The sequence below is a fragment of the Maylandia zebra genome, linkage group LG13 (assembly GCF_041146795.1).
Source record: "Maylandia zebra isolate NMK-2024a linkage group LG13, Mzebra_GT3a, whole genome shotgun sequence".
Classification (NCBI taxonomy): Eukaryota; Metazoa; Chordata; class Actinopteri; order Cichliformes; family Cichlidae; genus Maylandia; species Maylandia zebra.
The window spans coordinates 19,990,022-20,002,669 of NC_135179.1; the positions used below are offsets into that span (position 1 = coordinate 19,990,022).

Below are 12,648 nucleotides of genomic sequence, written 5' to 3' on the forward strand. Positions count from 1 at the left end.
AAGCACTTTTTCCTACATGTGAGTGCTTTCTATGTACCATTTACACAGATTCACACTCTGGTGAATACATCAGAGACTTGGAGTTTAGTATCTTCCCCAAACATAATTAAGCATGCAGACTGGAGACTAGGGCAGCCAGAGACTGAACCACCAACCTTCCAATTAGTACATGACCTGCGATACTTCCTGGAAGTCAGCCTTCCCAATGTTTCCACAGGTTATTATTTGGATATTCAGTCCGGAATATAAACCTTAAGGATGCTCTGTTATCCTGATTGTTGCAAGCGCTTAATTTTTTGTTTGACTTCATTCTGTCTAAAATACACATAGCTATATATTTTGATTGGGTTGGGATCTGGAGAAATGGGTTCAGAAGGTGCAAATCCTCAGGTGAGAAGGATCCTGCCAGAGCCTTAAAAGGTTAAACCTTTAAACCTTTTAAAGGTTTCTTTTGCTACTACCTCGTCTTTCTAATTATCCCCCGGTAAGAGGATTAAGGTCAAAAGGACACCACAAGCGCAAAATTTAAATTCCGTCTAGTGGCAAGCACGCCGTGTTACTGTAATACACAAAAACAACAAGGCTTTAATGTTTCACACTCTCTGCTGTCACTTTACATTTTATTAATACTTTGGCATGTACACAGACCCTGTGTCAGAAGCTCACATGACGCGTGTACTACGCCGGTGTCTGCAGGACATGTGCGTGCCCATGTGAGTTATATGTGTGGGGGGATGTGGCGTGTAGAAACCAAACACACCCCGAGCTCAGAAAGGGTCACTGATGATCACCTCGGGTTTCACTCGCTAAGTTTCTGTTTAACATTTGCTTCATTTTCCCCTGTCAGAACGGAGCCGTGTCCCACGAGAAGACGAGCAGGAAAAGTGTATCAGACGGGGAGATTATCAGAGCAGAGTGGGTCTTAATTAACGACTCTGTGGAGGGAGGAGCAGGAAATGTAACCCTACCGCAAGTAAGTACAACTCTCAATGTCACGAGCAATGTAGAACTAAAAGGATTTGACTTAATGTGATGTAGATATGTGTTTGTGTGTGTACATGTATACACACAGTGTGTATCTTTGAAGGGTCTTAATTAACAATGTAAAGTTGAATTTGGTAAGCTGACATTCACTAAAAAGGCACTGTCAGGAAATTAATTTAAAAATGAAACGACTGTCCAAGGTGTGCGTGTGCTGCTTTTCAAATGTGACATTTTAATTGGACTCTAAAAATACAAGAGTTCTAGTGTCTATAATGAGTACATTTCAGTCGTGCTTTTGCAGGGGGTCAGATGGTGTTTTTATCAAAGTAATTTCATAAACCAGCCACAAGCTTGTTACAAACGCTATTTTGCAGGGGTAGCATTTTTGGTATATCTGGGCTTTTAAGAAAGTGGAGGAAAAGTCCATTTTCAGTAATTGCTTCCTGAGGTGTGAATTTTCACATAAGACGCAGGAAAGAAAACGAAAATAAAACCAAACCCCAAACTATCTTTTTTCTTTCTTTTTGTTTTTCAGTTGAAGACTTCTCCAGCTCGTGCCAGCCTCTCTCAAACCAAATCCTCTCTTTCAATCAGTGCCCAGTCTCAAAATACACCCAACCACGCAGCCGCAGAGACGGCCTCCATGGAAACAGGCGCTGATAAACACAGGGACATTTCCCAGCAGCAGTGTCACCACACCTCCAGACATGTTGAGGTTAGCTTGGGTTGCTGTGCAAATAGAACGCCAGGGTCAGAGGACATATTAAGCCCCGCAGACTCTGGAGACCTGCTTCCCACACTGGCTTCTTCCAGGGAGTCCATCCTCTCAGATGCCTCGGACAGAGAGAAGAGCTGGTCCGCCGTGCAGCTTTCCTCGGTCACTTCTCCTGCCTCGTTAAGCCGTACCATTTCTCCCTGCTCATCCGTCCCCTCTGGTGTCTTCACCCCTTCTGTGATCCAGGTCAAGAGGCACTTTCTTGCTCCAGGCTCTAGTCTGATCCACATCCCTCAGACCTGCTTCTCATCCTGTGAGAGCCTCTCCTCCTCTGTCTTCTCCCAGAACCCTCCTCCCCGGCATCGGCCTCCTCTCACCCGACTCTCTCTCCTCACTGCCATCCTGAGAAAAGGTCGTCTTCCTGTTCTGTCCTCAGCGCTGCAAAGACCTTACACCCCCTGCTGGCCTGTTAACCCCGTAACACTGTCCTTCTGTAACGCGTGCTCAGCAGCCTCCAGCGTGGCCTCCATTCCCCTCGAGTTTTCGTCTCGGTTCTCCTCACTGGCATCTATAGACGTTCAGAACCACCAATGGAAGGGAACCAACATGTCAGTCAAATGAGCTCAACAGAACGTGCACGCCATCTCAAGTGCAAAGACGCTCAGAGCCAGTGAATTTCACGCTACCCCGAGCTCCTGTATTTTGCTCAAACTTCCTCTCTGCTTCTCCACCAAAGCATGAAGAAACAGTCTGTACAACTTCCAAAACCTTGCCCCTCACACACATCTCCATATCCAAACTCCCTGAGCTGAAGCCCGGCAGTAATCACACGTTCCTCAAGGGCAGTGCGGATAATAACCTTAAAAAACTCATCTCCCCGTCCCCCAAACTCATTAACGAGCCACAGACTTCCACGCCCCAGAAATGGAGTCGCAAGCCAAATTCATCTCTCTCAAAGCTTCGTTGGCTTTCTCAGCAACTGAGATCTTCGCCTGTCTTCCCCCCTCATCCTGAGCCTTCTCACTCATGTGCAACGATTTTCCCCGCTCGTGCTGACACAGCATCACCTCTCCCTCCTCCACGAAATCCCACAGGAAGGTACGAATTAGAGAGGAGCCACTTCGACCCCACAGGTGCCACACATTCGCAGGGCATTCGCAAAGCTCCCTGTCTGTCGCCTTCCTGCTACACGCCCATTGTTTTTTCTGGATGGCCTTCACCCACCAGCTCTCCCACGCCAACGCCCTCTCCTGCTCCACCAATCAGAGATCTCACCCCTTCCCCTTTCTCCCTGCGCTCCACACCCTCACCAAGGCTGGGGAGTGGAATATCAGACTACAGTGACAGGGAGGGTAAAAAAAGAAAGGTAGCCTCTATCTGTGCCGTGTGCATGACTCGTTTAAAGTGAGGATATTTTTTACTGTGTTCCCTCTGACATACTGTTCTCACATGCTGCGTGGCTAAAAACAGACTTCTCGCACTTGACATGTGGATATCAAGCGGCATCGTCTATGTGGAGCTGATTTTAGATGTGTCTTTTATCCATTTGTCTTTGTCAGTGCTCATTTGTTCCTTTGCAACAGTTTCAAGTGCACTTTTCCAATGTCTAAAAAGGTTTTTTTTTAAAGCCGACATTAACCGAATGGGTGCAAAATTCAGAGTATTAACCACCAGGAATTCAATTTATTTCGAGCCAGCAGGGGCAAAAGAAGTTGATAACACACTCATCCAGTTTTCTTGCCCGTCGGTGAAGGAAAACTAAGTTTGTTCATAATGTAATCCATCAAACAGGCCTCCTCTGCAGCAAAGTGATGTAGTTTCCACAGGCTAACACACTTCGGCTCACACTGCTGGACAACTCTGAGTTTGACTGTTTTGCATGATAAGCAGCCAGCACTAACAGGAGATAGAGCATGCCTATAAAACAATTTCCACCAGACTGTCTACAAAGTTTATCTTCAATAAAATTTAAATTGTAATTACATTTATATTCATATTGTTTGCTCTTCTGTCTCCAGACACACAAAATTACGCTAAGCTACAAATCCCTCGCCGCTATTCCCACAAACACCCTGCTACTGGATCAGCAAGTGAGTTCATTTCTGGCTCTAATCCCATTAATTTGCCTTGTTAAATGGCAAGCCATACAGTACGAAGCGCTAATGATGCAGCCAGTGTTGCTATGGTGAGCATGATGTGAGTAATTTAAGATAAATCTTGAGATGCACTAATCAGATTTAGAAACTGCAAAAAAAAGACATTTTGTTCCTTCATTTCAGAAGGACTTAACAGCAGCTGCAAGGACAGTACTTCTTAAAGCTTTATTAAAAGTCATATCATGCTCAGGGAGACATGAAAACACATTCACACCTCTGTATGATACATGTAGACGAAGGAGTTATGCCTGTGAAGAATATAGAGTGGATCAACAGGAATTGTCTGGAGGAGATGTAATGAATTGCGTGCTATTGCTCCAGTGAAACCATTAGTGGTGGAGGGGAGCTCAATTTCTTCTCTCTCTTTGCATTCACAGGCCATAGATGAGCAGGTCGAGAGAGAAATGAGTTCCTGTGACACGCTGAACACAGGCATCGCATCAGACACCCACACTGAGGTACCACAGCACACATCGCCGCCGTTATTTACCGCACACGTTGCGAAACGGCATCAATAAGTCTGTGCTCTCCACAGATGTGCTCGCCTGCTCAGCTCCGGCAGCAGTCTGAGGAACTTTATGCCGTCATTGATGAGATATTGGCAAATTCCATTGCTGCAGTGAGTTTGGTGTTTTATTTCACTATTAATATGAAATTAAACAAGTATAAATGTGATGCTGAAAGTCACTTAACAGGTTTCTTTTTTTTAATCCTTTAACTCCAACACAACCCTGCCACTGTAGTCCACCAGGTCATCAACAACCAACAATGGTCTGCAGGTAAAAGATCTCTTTAACAGCATGTGAGCTATTTTCCTTTGAAATTTTTACACCAAGATATTATCACTTTAAAACTAAGAAGTTGGAGGATTAAACACGTTACTTAGCTAACAAGTATTTTAATTTGCAAATAATGTGAAACAGGGAGGAAACGTGGGATCTGAGCCCACAGTGAAGTACGCACCTGTATATGATCATAACCTGTCTTATTTTCTGATTTCTTATCAAAATGATTAAAACTGTATTTTTCTGAGATTAGCATCGTGCTGTATCAAAGACATAAAAAGCTTAACCTGGCAGTAAATCCAAAAGTATGGTCATTTTTCCACAAACTTCTATTAAATTGAACTTGAGTTTGTTGCCACATGAGTCACTCCCGGATCCTATTATACAGAATGCAGCTTTAATTCAAATGTTTCACTCTCGGAGGCCATGTCATTTTTTTTTCCATACACACTTTATGCTTAGATGGAGCATGTCTTTATACTAACCTAAGGTGACTGGCTGCTGACTCCAGCTTCATATTCAACTGGGACACATCTGAGAATGGTGTCAGATCAATCTTTGGCCCAGTCCCAGGTGAAATCAGTCACAAAGAAGTTTATTTATCTCCAAGGACACTGCTGCTCGCAGTCGTCGTTCACAGGCTCAGAATCGCTTAGTTTTTCCTCGTACACAACTAAAGAGCTTTCAGTCACTACAACTGCACTAAATCGACTCTGTGGAATCTTTTAAAAGAAGCAGTTAAAAACATTTTAGACTAAACACGCCTTCTGTTGGGAATTCTATTGATTGCATTTTATGTCTTTATATTGGCTGCTAAAATGTTCTTATTTATTTGACTCTTTTCCTGTTGCTCACTGCTTTGTGACTGTCTGTCTATGGAAAGTCTTAGCTTACCCTGCACTGGCTGATCTGATTGTTTTCTTCACTGGAAGATTGCAGCAATCAGTTTATATGGAAGATGTCAACTTGTCTGCAAATACTCACCAACCTGCTCACTGAGCAAATTGGAAACAGAACCCATTTGCAATCATCACAAAAGCTGCCCCTTTTGAAACACGTGGGTTACAGCTTTTACTTTGAAGGTGAACATCCTCCGTCTGTAGTTTCACATTCTTTTGCTTGGTGGTTAGTTAGCGAGTGTTTACAGACAAATGGCATCTTGAATACAAACTACAGATGACTGTCTGCTGGTGACCAAATCAATCATGAGCAGATTCTTGGTTTGCCCCCCCCCCCCTGCTCTGCGAATGAGTTCCCCACTCAACAGCCAGATAGACAGTTTCCCCTAGCGACTGGTAGTTTCCATGAAGGTCACTGGCTGTTCTCTAGGTCTCTGGGACTAGTGGTAGCTGACTGTGTCTTTGTCAGCTACCACTCTAAAACGACATCATCTTGTCCAGTTTGTGATGATTAACAAAACTTAATTTTTTCCTCTTTTTATCTTTTTTTTGTCTTTCTTTTTGTAAAAACTGTTAAAAGTTCACACTGCAAATTTTGCACACACAGTGATGCAAAGCTGACTAAAGCGTTGTCATCTCAGTTCTTTAGTGCAGAATTTGTTTAGGTCAATAAAAAGCAAACGAGTAAACACATGCTCTTTGCACCCAGAATAACAATGCGAATCAGTGTCATCATTTTGCATCCTAATTGCAGTTTCATCATTTTTAAAAGGAGCAGGCAAGCAGCTTTCACACAAAAACACACCCAAAAACAAATAAAAGAGAGAAAGAAAATGTATATGTGTGTCTATATATAACTAAAAGTGTGAACCATTGAAGTAAAAACGATAAAAGTGGATAAAAGTGAATTTTAACTATATGAGCACAAGAAATGAAAGGACATCTGTCCATTATTTATCAAAGGAGAATGCTTCCTATAGTTTGCAGAGAAAACAAGTGTGTGAGAGAGAGAAAATGTCATCCATGGGATGTGTGCTCTTAAGCTAGATGCTTGTGTAAACTCAGCAGGGGGGAAAGTATTCATGAAAACATCAATTTTTCAATCGCTAACAAGAGAAACTGTGTTGTGTAACAAGAAAACATGTTAAATTCAAGTCTGAGAAAATAAAGAGACGCGTTCTGGAGAGACCATGATTCATGTTCTCCAAGGACTTCTTTAGATCATTTTTTCATTAATTTCTTTTCTAAAAAATGACCATCACAGTTACAAATGAATGAGTCGTTTGATGATTCTTTCTTTTTCCCTGACATCCAGCTTGTGTCATTCAGTTTCTGTTATTCTTCTTCATTTCCAGCCAAAAAACTCATCATTTTCAAAATCGTTGGGACGTGAAACCAAATATGTGAGTAGAGGTCAGGTAGTTTTGCACGTTGAATTAAAGGCAAATGCTTTCTGTTTTTCTCAGCTTTTACCCCACAGGATAAACAACCTGCTGCTGACGGTGCTTATTCTCAGTGTTGTTCAGATGCTTTTATTCCAAAATTCACAGGACATGGCGAGCAAATCATTTTTTCACTGTGAGGTGTTAGGTGAGATATTTTTCATCAGGAACTTGAAGGTGGCTCGAAGATTTTCCAAAACATTTGCTCTTTGAATATTATAAAATAGAACTTGCCAAATTTCAACCAGCTTCAAAAAACTTGGTGGCACAGTGGTGCAGTGATTAATGTCGCCTCACAGCACAGAATTTGAATCTGAGATTACATGTTTTCCCTGTGCCTACAGTGCGTGGGTTCCCTCTGCTTCCTCCTACAGTCCACAGACATGCATGTTGGGCTCACTATTGATTCTAAATGGGCTGTAAGGTGTGCTCTTGCACTAGGACAGCAGGGATAGACTCCATCCTCTCGGTCTGTGTTTGTACTGAGCTTCTGACAGATTTCACAGTTCACCAGGAACACGGGTCATTTATAAAGTAGCTTACTGCATAAGTATGCACGTATAAGAGGTTCAAAACAGCGTGCTATCATGTGTTGAAGCTACTTCAGCTCATAGCAACAGTTTATTAGCAAGCTCACAAATAAAACCTTATTCCTGGGTTCATTAAACTCCAATTTAAAACTTAATTTTCCTCTAAATTGTATATCTTCTTGCATGAACAGAATAATTTTCCGTTATTTTGAGTAAGAATAATTAATCTGATTTGCAACCAGATGTTTATGTATTTATGCTATCATAAAAACTCAAAAATAAATTACTTCTCCCAGTTGTGTATGTTTTCTCTCTGATGGCAAATATCATAATTAATTGAAAGAGAAGAAGGTGGGAGTGCTTTCGGTTATCAGTGTTTAACTTTTGTGAGAGGCATTAGTAATTGTGTTAATATTTCTTTTTTTCCTCTAACTTATTTATTCAGGCATCTTTATGCAGCTTGCACCCATCCGCCGACGTGGAGAGAAAGCTGCTGGGTCGCAAACAGGTACACATTCTTTATGTGATCACGCTCCTTCATCTGCTGAATTAGGAGAATTTATGAGCTGCTTATCAGAATTAATTCCTTTGTGCTGTCAAATGTCTGAATTGTACTATCCAGACAAAACCGGTCATTCGCCCGATGACGGCCATTCCAAGACTGACAATAGAGGATAAAGATGAATTTCATCCAAAGCCCTTCAGGCAGTTTGCCAGCAAGCAGACCTCAACTGACAAGAAAAGGGTAAGCTTGTGGCATTCAATCAGTTTTTAATTTAAGTGATAACAAGACTTCGCAGTCTGCACAATCCTCCACATTGACTTGAAATGTGTCTCGTTGGTGCCAGTTGCACTGAACTGCAACTGTCAGACTCACAGTAAAAATAAGCTTCCAGAAACTACTCAGACTATATTCCAATCTCCATATCATGGATAGCATGGATACTTTTTTTTGTACATTTACAGTACAGAATATACATCCATCAGGCATAACATTATAGCCACTGACAGGTGATTATTTCTTTATCGTGGGAAGTGGTTGGGATATATTAGGGAGCGTGGAGTGAACATTTTGTTCTTAAAGCAGGAAAAATGAGCAAGCATAAGGATTGAGCGAGTTTGAAAAGGGTCAAACTGTGATGCTAGATGACTGGGTCAGAGTTTTCCCAGTCTGCAGTGGTTAGTACTGTATCTGTTGAAGGTGGTCTAAGGAGGGAACAGTGGTGAACCAGCAACAAGGTCATGGGTGGCCAAGGCTCAGTGATGCACGCGGTGAGTAAATATGGAACAGAAGAGCTACTGTAACTCAAACTGTCAAAAAATGTAATGCTGATTCTAAAAGAAAGGTGTCGGGACAAACAGTGCATCGCAGTTTATTGCGTATGGGGCTGCATAGCTGCAAACATCATGCGGATGGCCCAGTGGGTTTGGCACCACAATGAAATCTGGGTAAAAAAGCAAACCAGTGGAGGCAATGTGATGCTTTGGGCAAGCTCTAATAGGAAGTCTTGGGTCGTGCCATCCATATGGATGTTACTTTGATGCTTAGCACCAAGCATTGTTGCAGACCACCCTTTCAAGCGAACAGTGTATTCTGAATGGCTGTGGCCTCTTTCAGCAGAATTGCTCCCTGCCACAGAGCAAAAGTGGTTCAGAAATGGTTTGAGGAGCACAACAACGAGTTTAAGGTGTTTACCTCTGCGGGATGTGCTAGGTAAACAAGTTCAACCCATGGAAGTGCCACCTCTCTTACGAGACTTAAAGGATCTGTTTCTAACATCTTGGTACCACAGCACACCTTCAGGGGTTGAGCGGAGCCCATGCCTCGACCAGTCAGCAAATGAGGGACCAACATGATATTAGGCAGGTGGTCGCAATGCTACGACTGACTGGTGGACATTTCTAGATTCACCATAATATAAAATCACTTCAAACACAAGAAGACAAAAAGTTTTAGAAAAAAGACAAATTCTGGTAAAACTTCTGAACTTGACCGTATCCTATCTCTCGCCCTTCGTTTCCCTGAAGACACAAGGTAATTTGTCTAAAAGCTCTTACCAATTTTCCTTATGCTGAGAAAAAGATAACAAACTTGAACACCTTTGCCTCTATTATCAGTGTAGATACCGGTTCTTGTCTTCCTTTGTTGTTTGTTTTTTTCATACATATACATATATTTTTTCATACATACAAATATCTTTGTAATGTTTCCCCTCATCACTCTGTCATCACCCGGTCTTGTCAGATTATCTTAGGAGTCCCTTTCCTTCACGAGCCACTGAGCGTCTGGCTTGTTTCCAAACTGTCTCTTTCTCACATTAAAGAAAAGTGAAGTGATGCAGAAAGCGGTAACTGCTTCACTCAGCATCATGCTGGACGCCCAAAAAGCCATCTTTTTAGTGAAGTGATTTTTCAAAAGAAATTCACTTTTTTGTTTAAAAAGTATTGTGGAAAAAACATTAAAGCAGAAAACACAATTAGCTTGAATGTATCTAACAGGAAAGACTGTGGGGGAACACGTTTAGATATTACTGGAGCATGGATAAATGACACCTGATCAGTCCAAACTCATAATCATTCTCTGTAACAACTAATAAACTGTCCTGCTAACTGGAAATGGAGTCAACCTGGTAATGGCTTTCATTTCAATCACTGTTAACATTTTCTCTTAATAGTGTGATTGGGTTTTTGTTGCATCCTCAGAGAGACATGACTCCATTCTCCTTTTTGCAACTTTATTCTCCTCAGTTCAGTTTTGGAGTTTACAGGCAGCATAGCGTATCATCAGCAAAACATTGCTCCCACATCTCAGACACTGGCTGTATCCCAATTCAGGGTCTGCAGCCTTAAAGTACGCATTTCAAGGCCGATTACGTCACAGCGGCGCGCCGAAGGCTGTCCCAATTCAAAGGCTGCTCGAAATGCGGCCCTGAAATGAGTCCTTCATTTCCCTGAATCTTAAGGCTGTGGCAGTGTAGACTTCGTGGTCCAACATATCCCAGAATGCATAGCGCGGCGGTGGGTGTGGATAATTTTGCCGAAAAAAAACGGCGGATGAGGGGCAGCTGAAGAGTAAATTTTAAGTAAGTACTGAATATTATGTCACATATTTATGTGCAAATGTTTAATAACGAAGAACATTAAAACATTACTGTTGGCCACATGTCGGCAAAGTTATGTGACATTAGTTGTCACGGCTGGCGGAGTGAGCCGTGTGGTGTGGAGGAAAGGGAGGACCCAAAATGCAGCAGTGACTGATGATACGAGTGATGTTTATTTACAAAGTGACAATGGCAGAAACAGGCAGTGAGGCATGACAAAACAACTGAAGAAACCTAAACTGGGAGAACTAAATGACAAACCTGAGACCATACAAAAGGGGTGCGGGGCAGAGAGACGCAGAGACAGGAACACCATAGAACGCAGACGAGCCGACAATGAACACAGACCGACACCCACTAAATATACACACACAAGGTAATCAGGTAATCACACACAGGAGGGAAGAACAGCTGAACCTAATACACATGAGGACCGGAGGACACAAGCTGAACACAATGACAACAGACACAGACCTTCAAAATAGAATAGGAAATCCAGAACATGAGCCTTCAAAGTAAAGCAGGAACACACAGACTGATTTACAACACAACACGGGGACATGAACAGAGCACCAAGGACAGACACAGGTAGGGCTGAATACACACACCAAACTACAGGTTCAACCCTAAACCAATACAAAATCAGAATAAACACAAAGCACAAAAATGAACTTCAAGGAAACACAAAACGCTGGGCCAAAATGACCCAGGACCATGACAGTACCCCCCCCCCCTCCAAGGGCTGACTCCAGACAGCCCAAAACAAAAACAGATGACCAACCCAGGGCGGGCGGCGGGGGCCCAGGACGGAGGGACCAACACCGAACAAAAACAAGCCCCAGCGAACCAAGTGACCTGTCCAAAACAAACACACATGCCGGAGCACAAGGACAAAACACAGTTCAGGAGGCCGGCCCGGAGGCTGACACAGATCCAAAAGCCGACCGAGCGGAAGGCAGCGGTGGCGGAGTGGAGGCAGTTCAGGGGGTCGACCGTGCACACGGCAACGGGCAAACAGTTCTGGGGACCGACCATGCACACGGCAACGACGGGCAAACAGTTCTGGGGACCGACCGTGCACACGGCAACGGCGGCGACGGGCAAACAGTTCTGGAGGCCGACCACTTGGAAGGTAGTGGCGGCCACCGAGCAGGTCCGGAGGACGGCCGCGATGCCAGCGGCGGCGACGAACTCTTTCCGGAGGCCGCCCCCGAAGGCCGTGATGCCATCTTAGAGGCCCGGAAAACGGCCGGCAGAGGCGAGGCAGAACGGGTCGAGCTGGCTCCGACGGCGGTGTGGCAACCGCAGGATCAGACGAGGCGGGACCAGACGAAGGCGGAGCCGAGGCCGGACCAGGCGTGGATGACGACACGGAGGCCGGACCAGGCGTGGATGACGACACGGAGGCCGGACCAGGCGTGGATGGTGCAGAGGCCGGACCAGGCGTGGATGGTGCAGAGGCCGGACCAGGCGTGGATGGTGCAGAGGCCGGACCAGGCGTGGATGGTGCAGAGGCTGGACCAGACGAAGATGATGAGGATGCAGAGGCTGGACCGGATGAAGCCAAAGCAGATGCTGAAACCGGACCAGGCGAGGATGAAGCCAAAGCAGATGCTGAAACCGGACCAGGCGAGGCCGAAGACTCTGAGGCCGCAGCAGGCGAGGGTGATGAGACTGCAGCTGGTGATGAGACTGCAGCTGGTGATGAGATTGCAGCTGATGGCTGGACGGGCTCCTCGGGCCCCCCAGCTGACGAGGCAGAAGGCTGGACGGGCTCCTCGGGCCCCCCAGCAAAAACAGTCTCAGACCCAGTGGGCACTGGAGCCCCTGGCACACACAGAACAGAACCAGCAGGCACACGGGCCTCTGGCAGGAACGCAACAGAACCAGCAGGCACACGGGCAGGCACACGGGCCTCTGGCAGGGACGCAACAGAACCAGCAGGCACGGAGACCTCTGGCAGGGACAGAACGGAACCAGCAGGCGCATGGGCCTCTGGCAGAGACAGAACAGAACCAGCAGGCGCGGAGACCTCT

At 44.7% G+C, this 12,648-nt stretch overlaps 1 protein-coding gene across 1 annotated transcript in view; it reads left to right on the forward strand.

The window, feature by feature from the left end:
• Window positions 1–363: 363 nt before the first annotated feature.
• mlip (muscular LMNA-interacting protein) overlaps window positions 364–12,648 on the forward strand; it is a 29,168-nt gene continuing 16,883 nt past the window's right edge. The window contains exons 1-11 of the mRNA XM_076891984.1: window positions 364–390; window positions 848–973; window positions 1,520–2,176; window positions 2,274–3,065; window positions 3,718–3,789; window positions 4,233–4,313; window positions 4,391–4,474; window positions 4,599–4,634; window positions 6,895–6,942; window positions 7,957–8,019; window positions 8,134–8,256. Of these exons, the coding sequence (XP_076748099.1) occupies window positions 364–390; window positions 848–973; window positions 1,520–2,176; window positions 2,274–3,065; window positions 3,718–3,789; window positions 4,233–4,313; window positions 4,391–4,474; window positions 4,599–4,634; window positions 6,895–6,942; window positions 7,957–8,019; window positions 8,134–8,256 (2,109 nt within the window). The remainder of the gene's footprint in view (window positions 391–847; window positions 974–1,519; window positions 2,177–2,273; window positions 3,066–3,717; window positions 3,790–4,232; window positions 4,314–4,390; window positions 4,475–4,598; window positions 4,635–6,894; window positions 6,943–7,956; window positions 8,020–8,133; window positions 8,257–12,648) is intronic.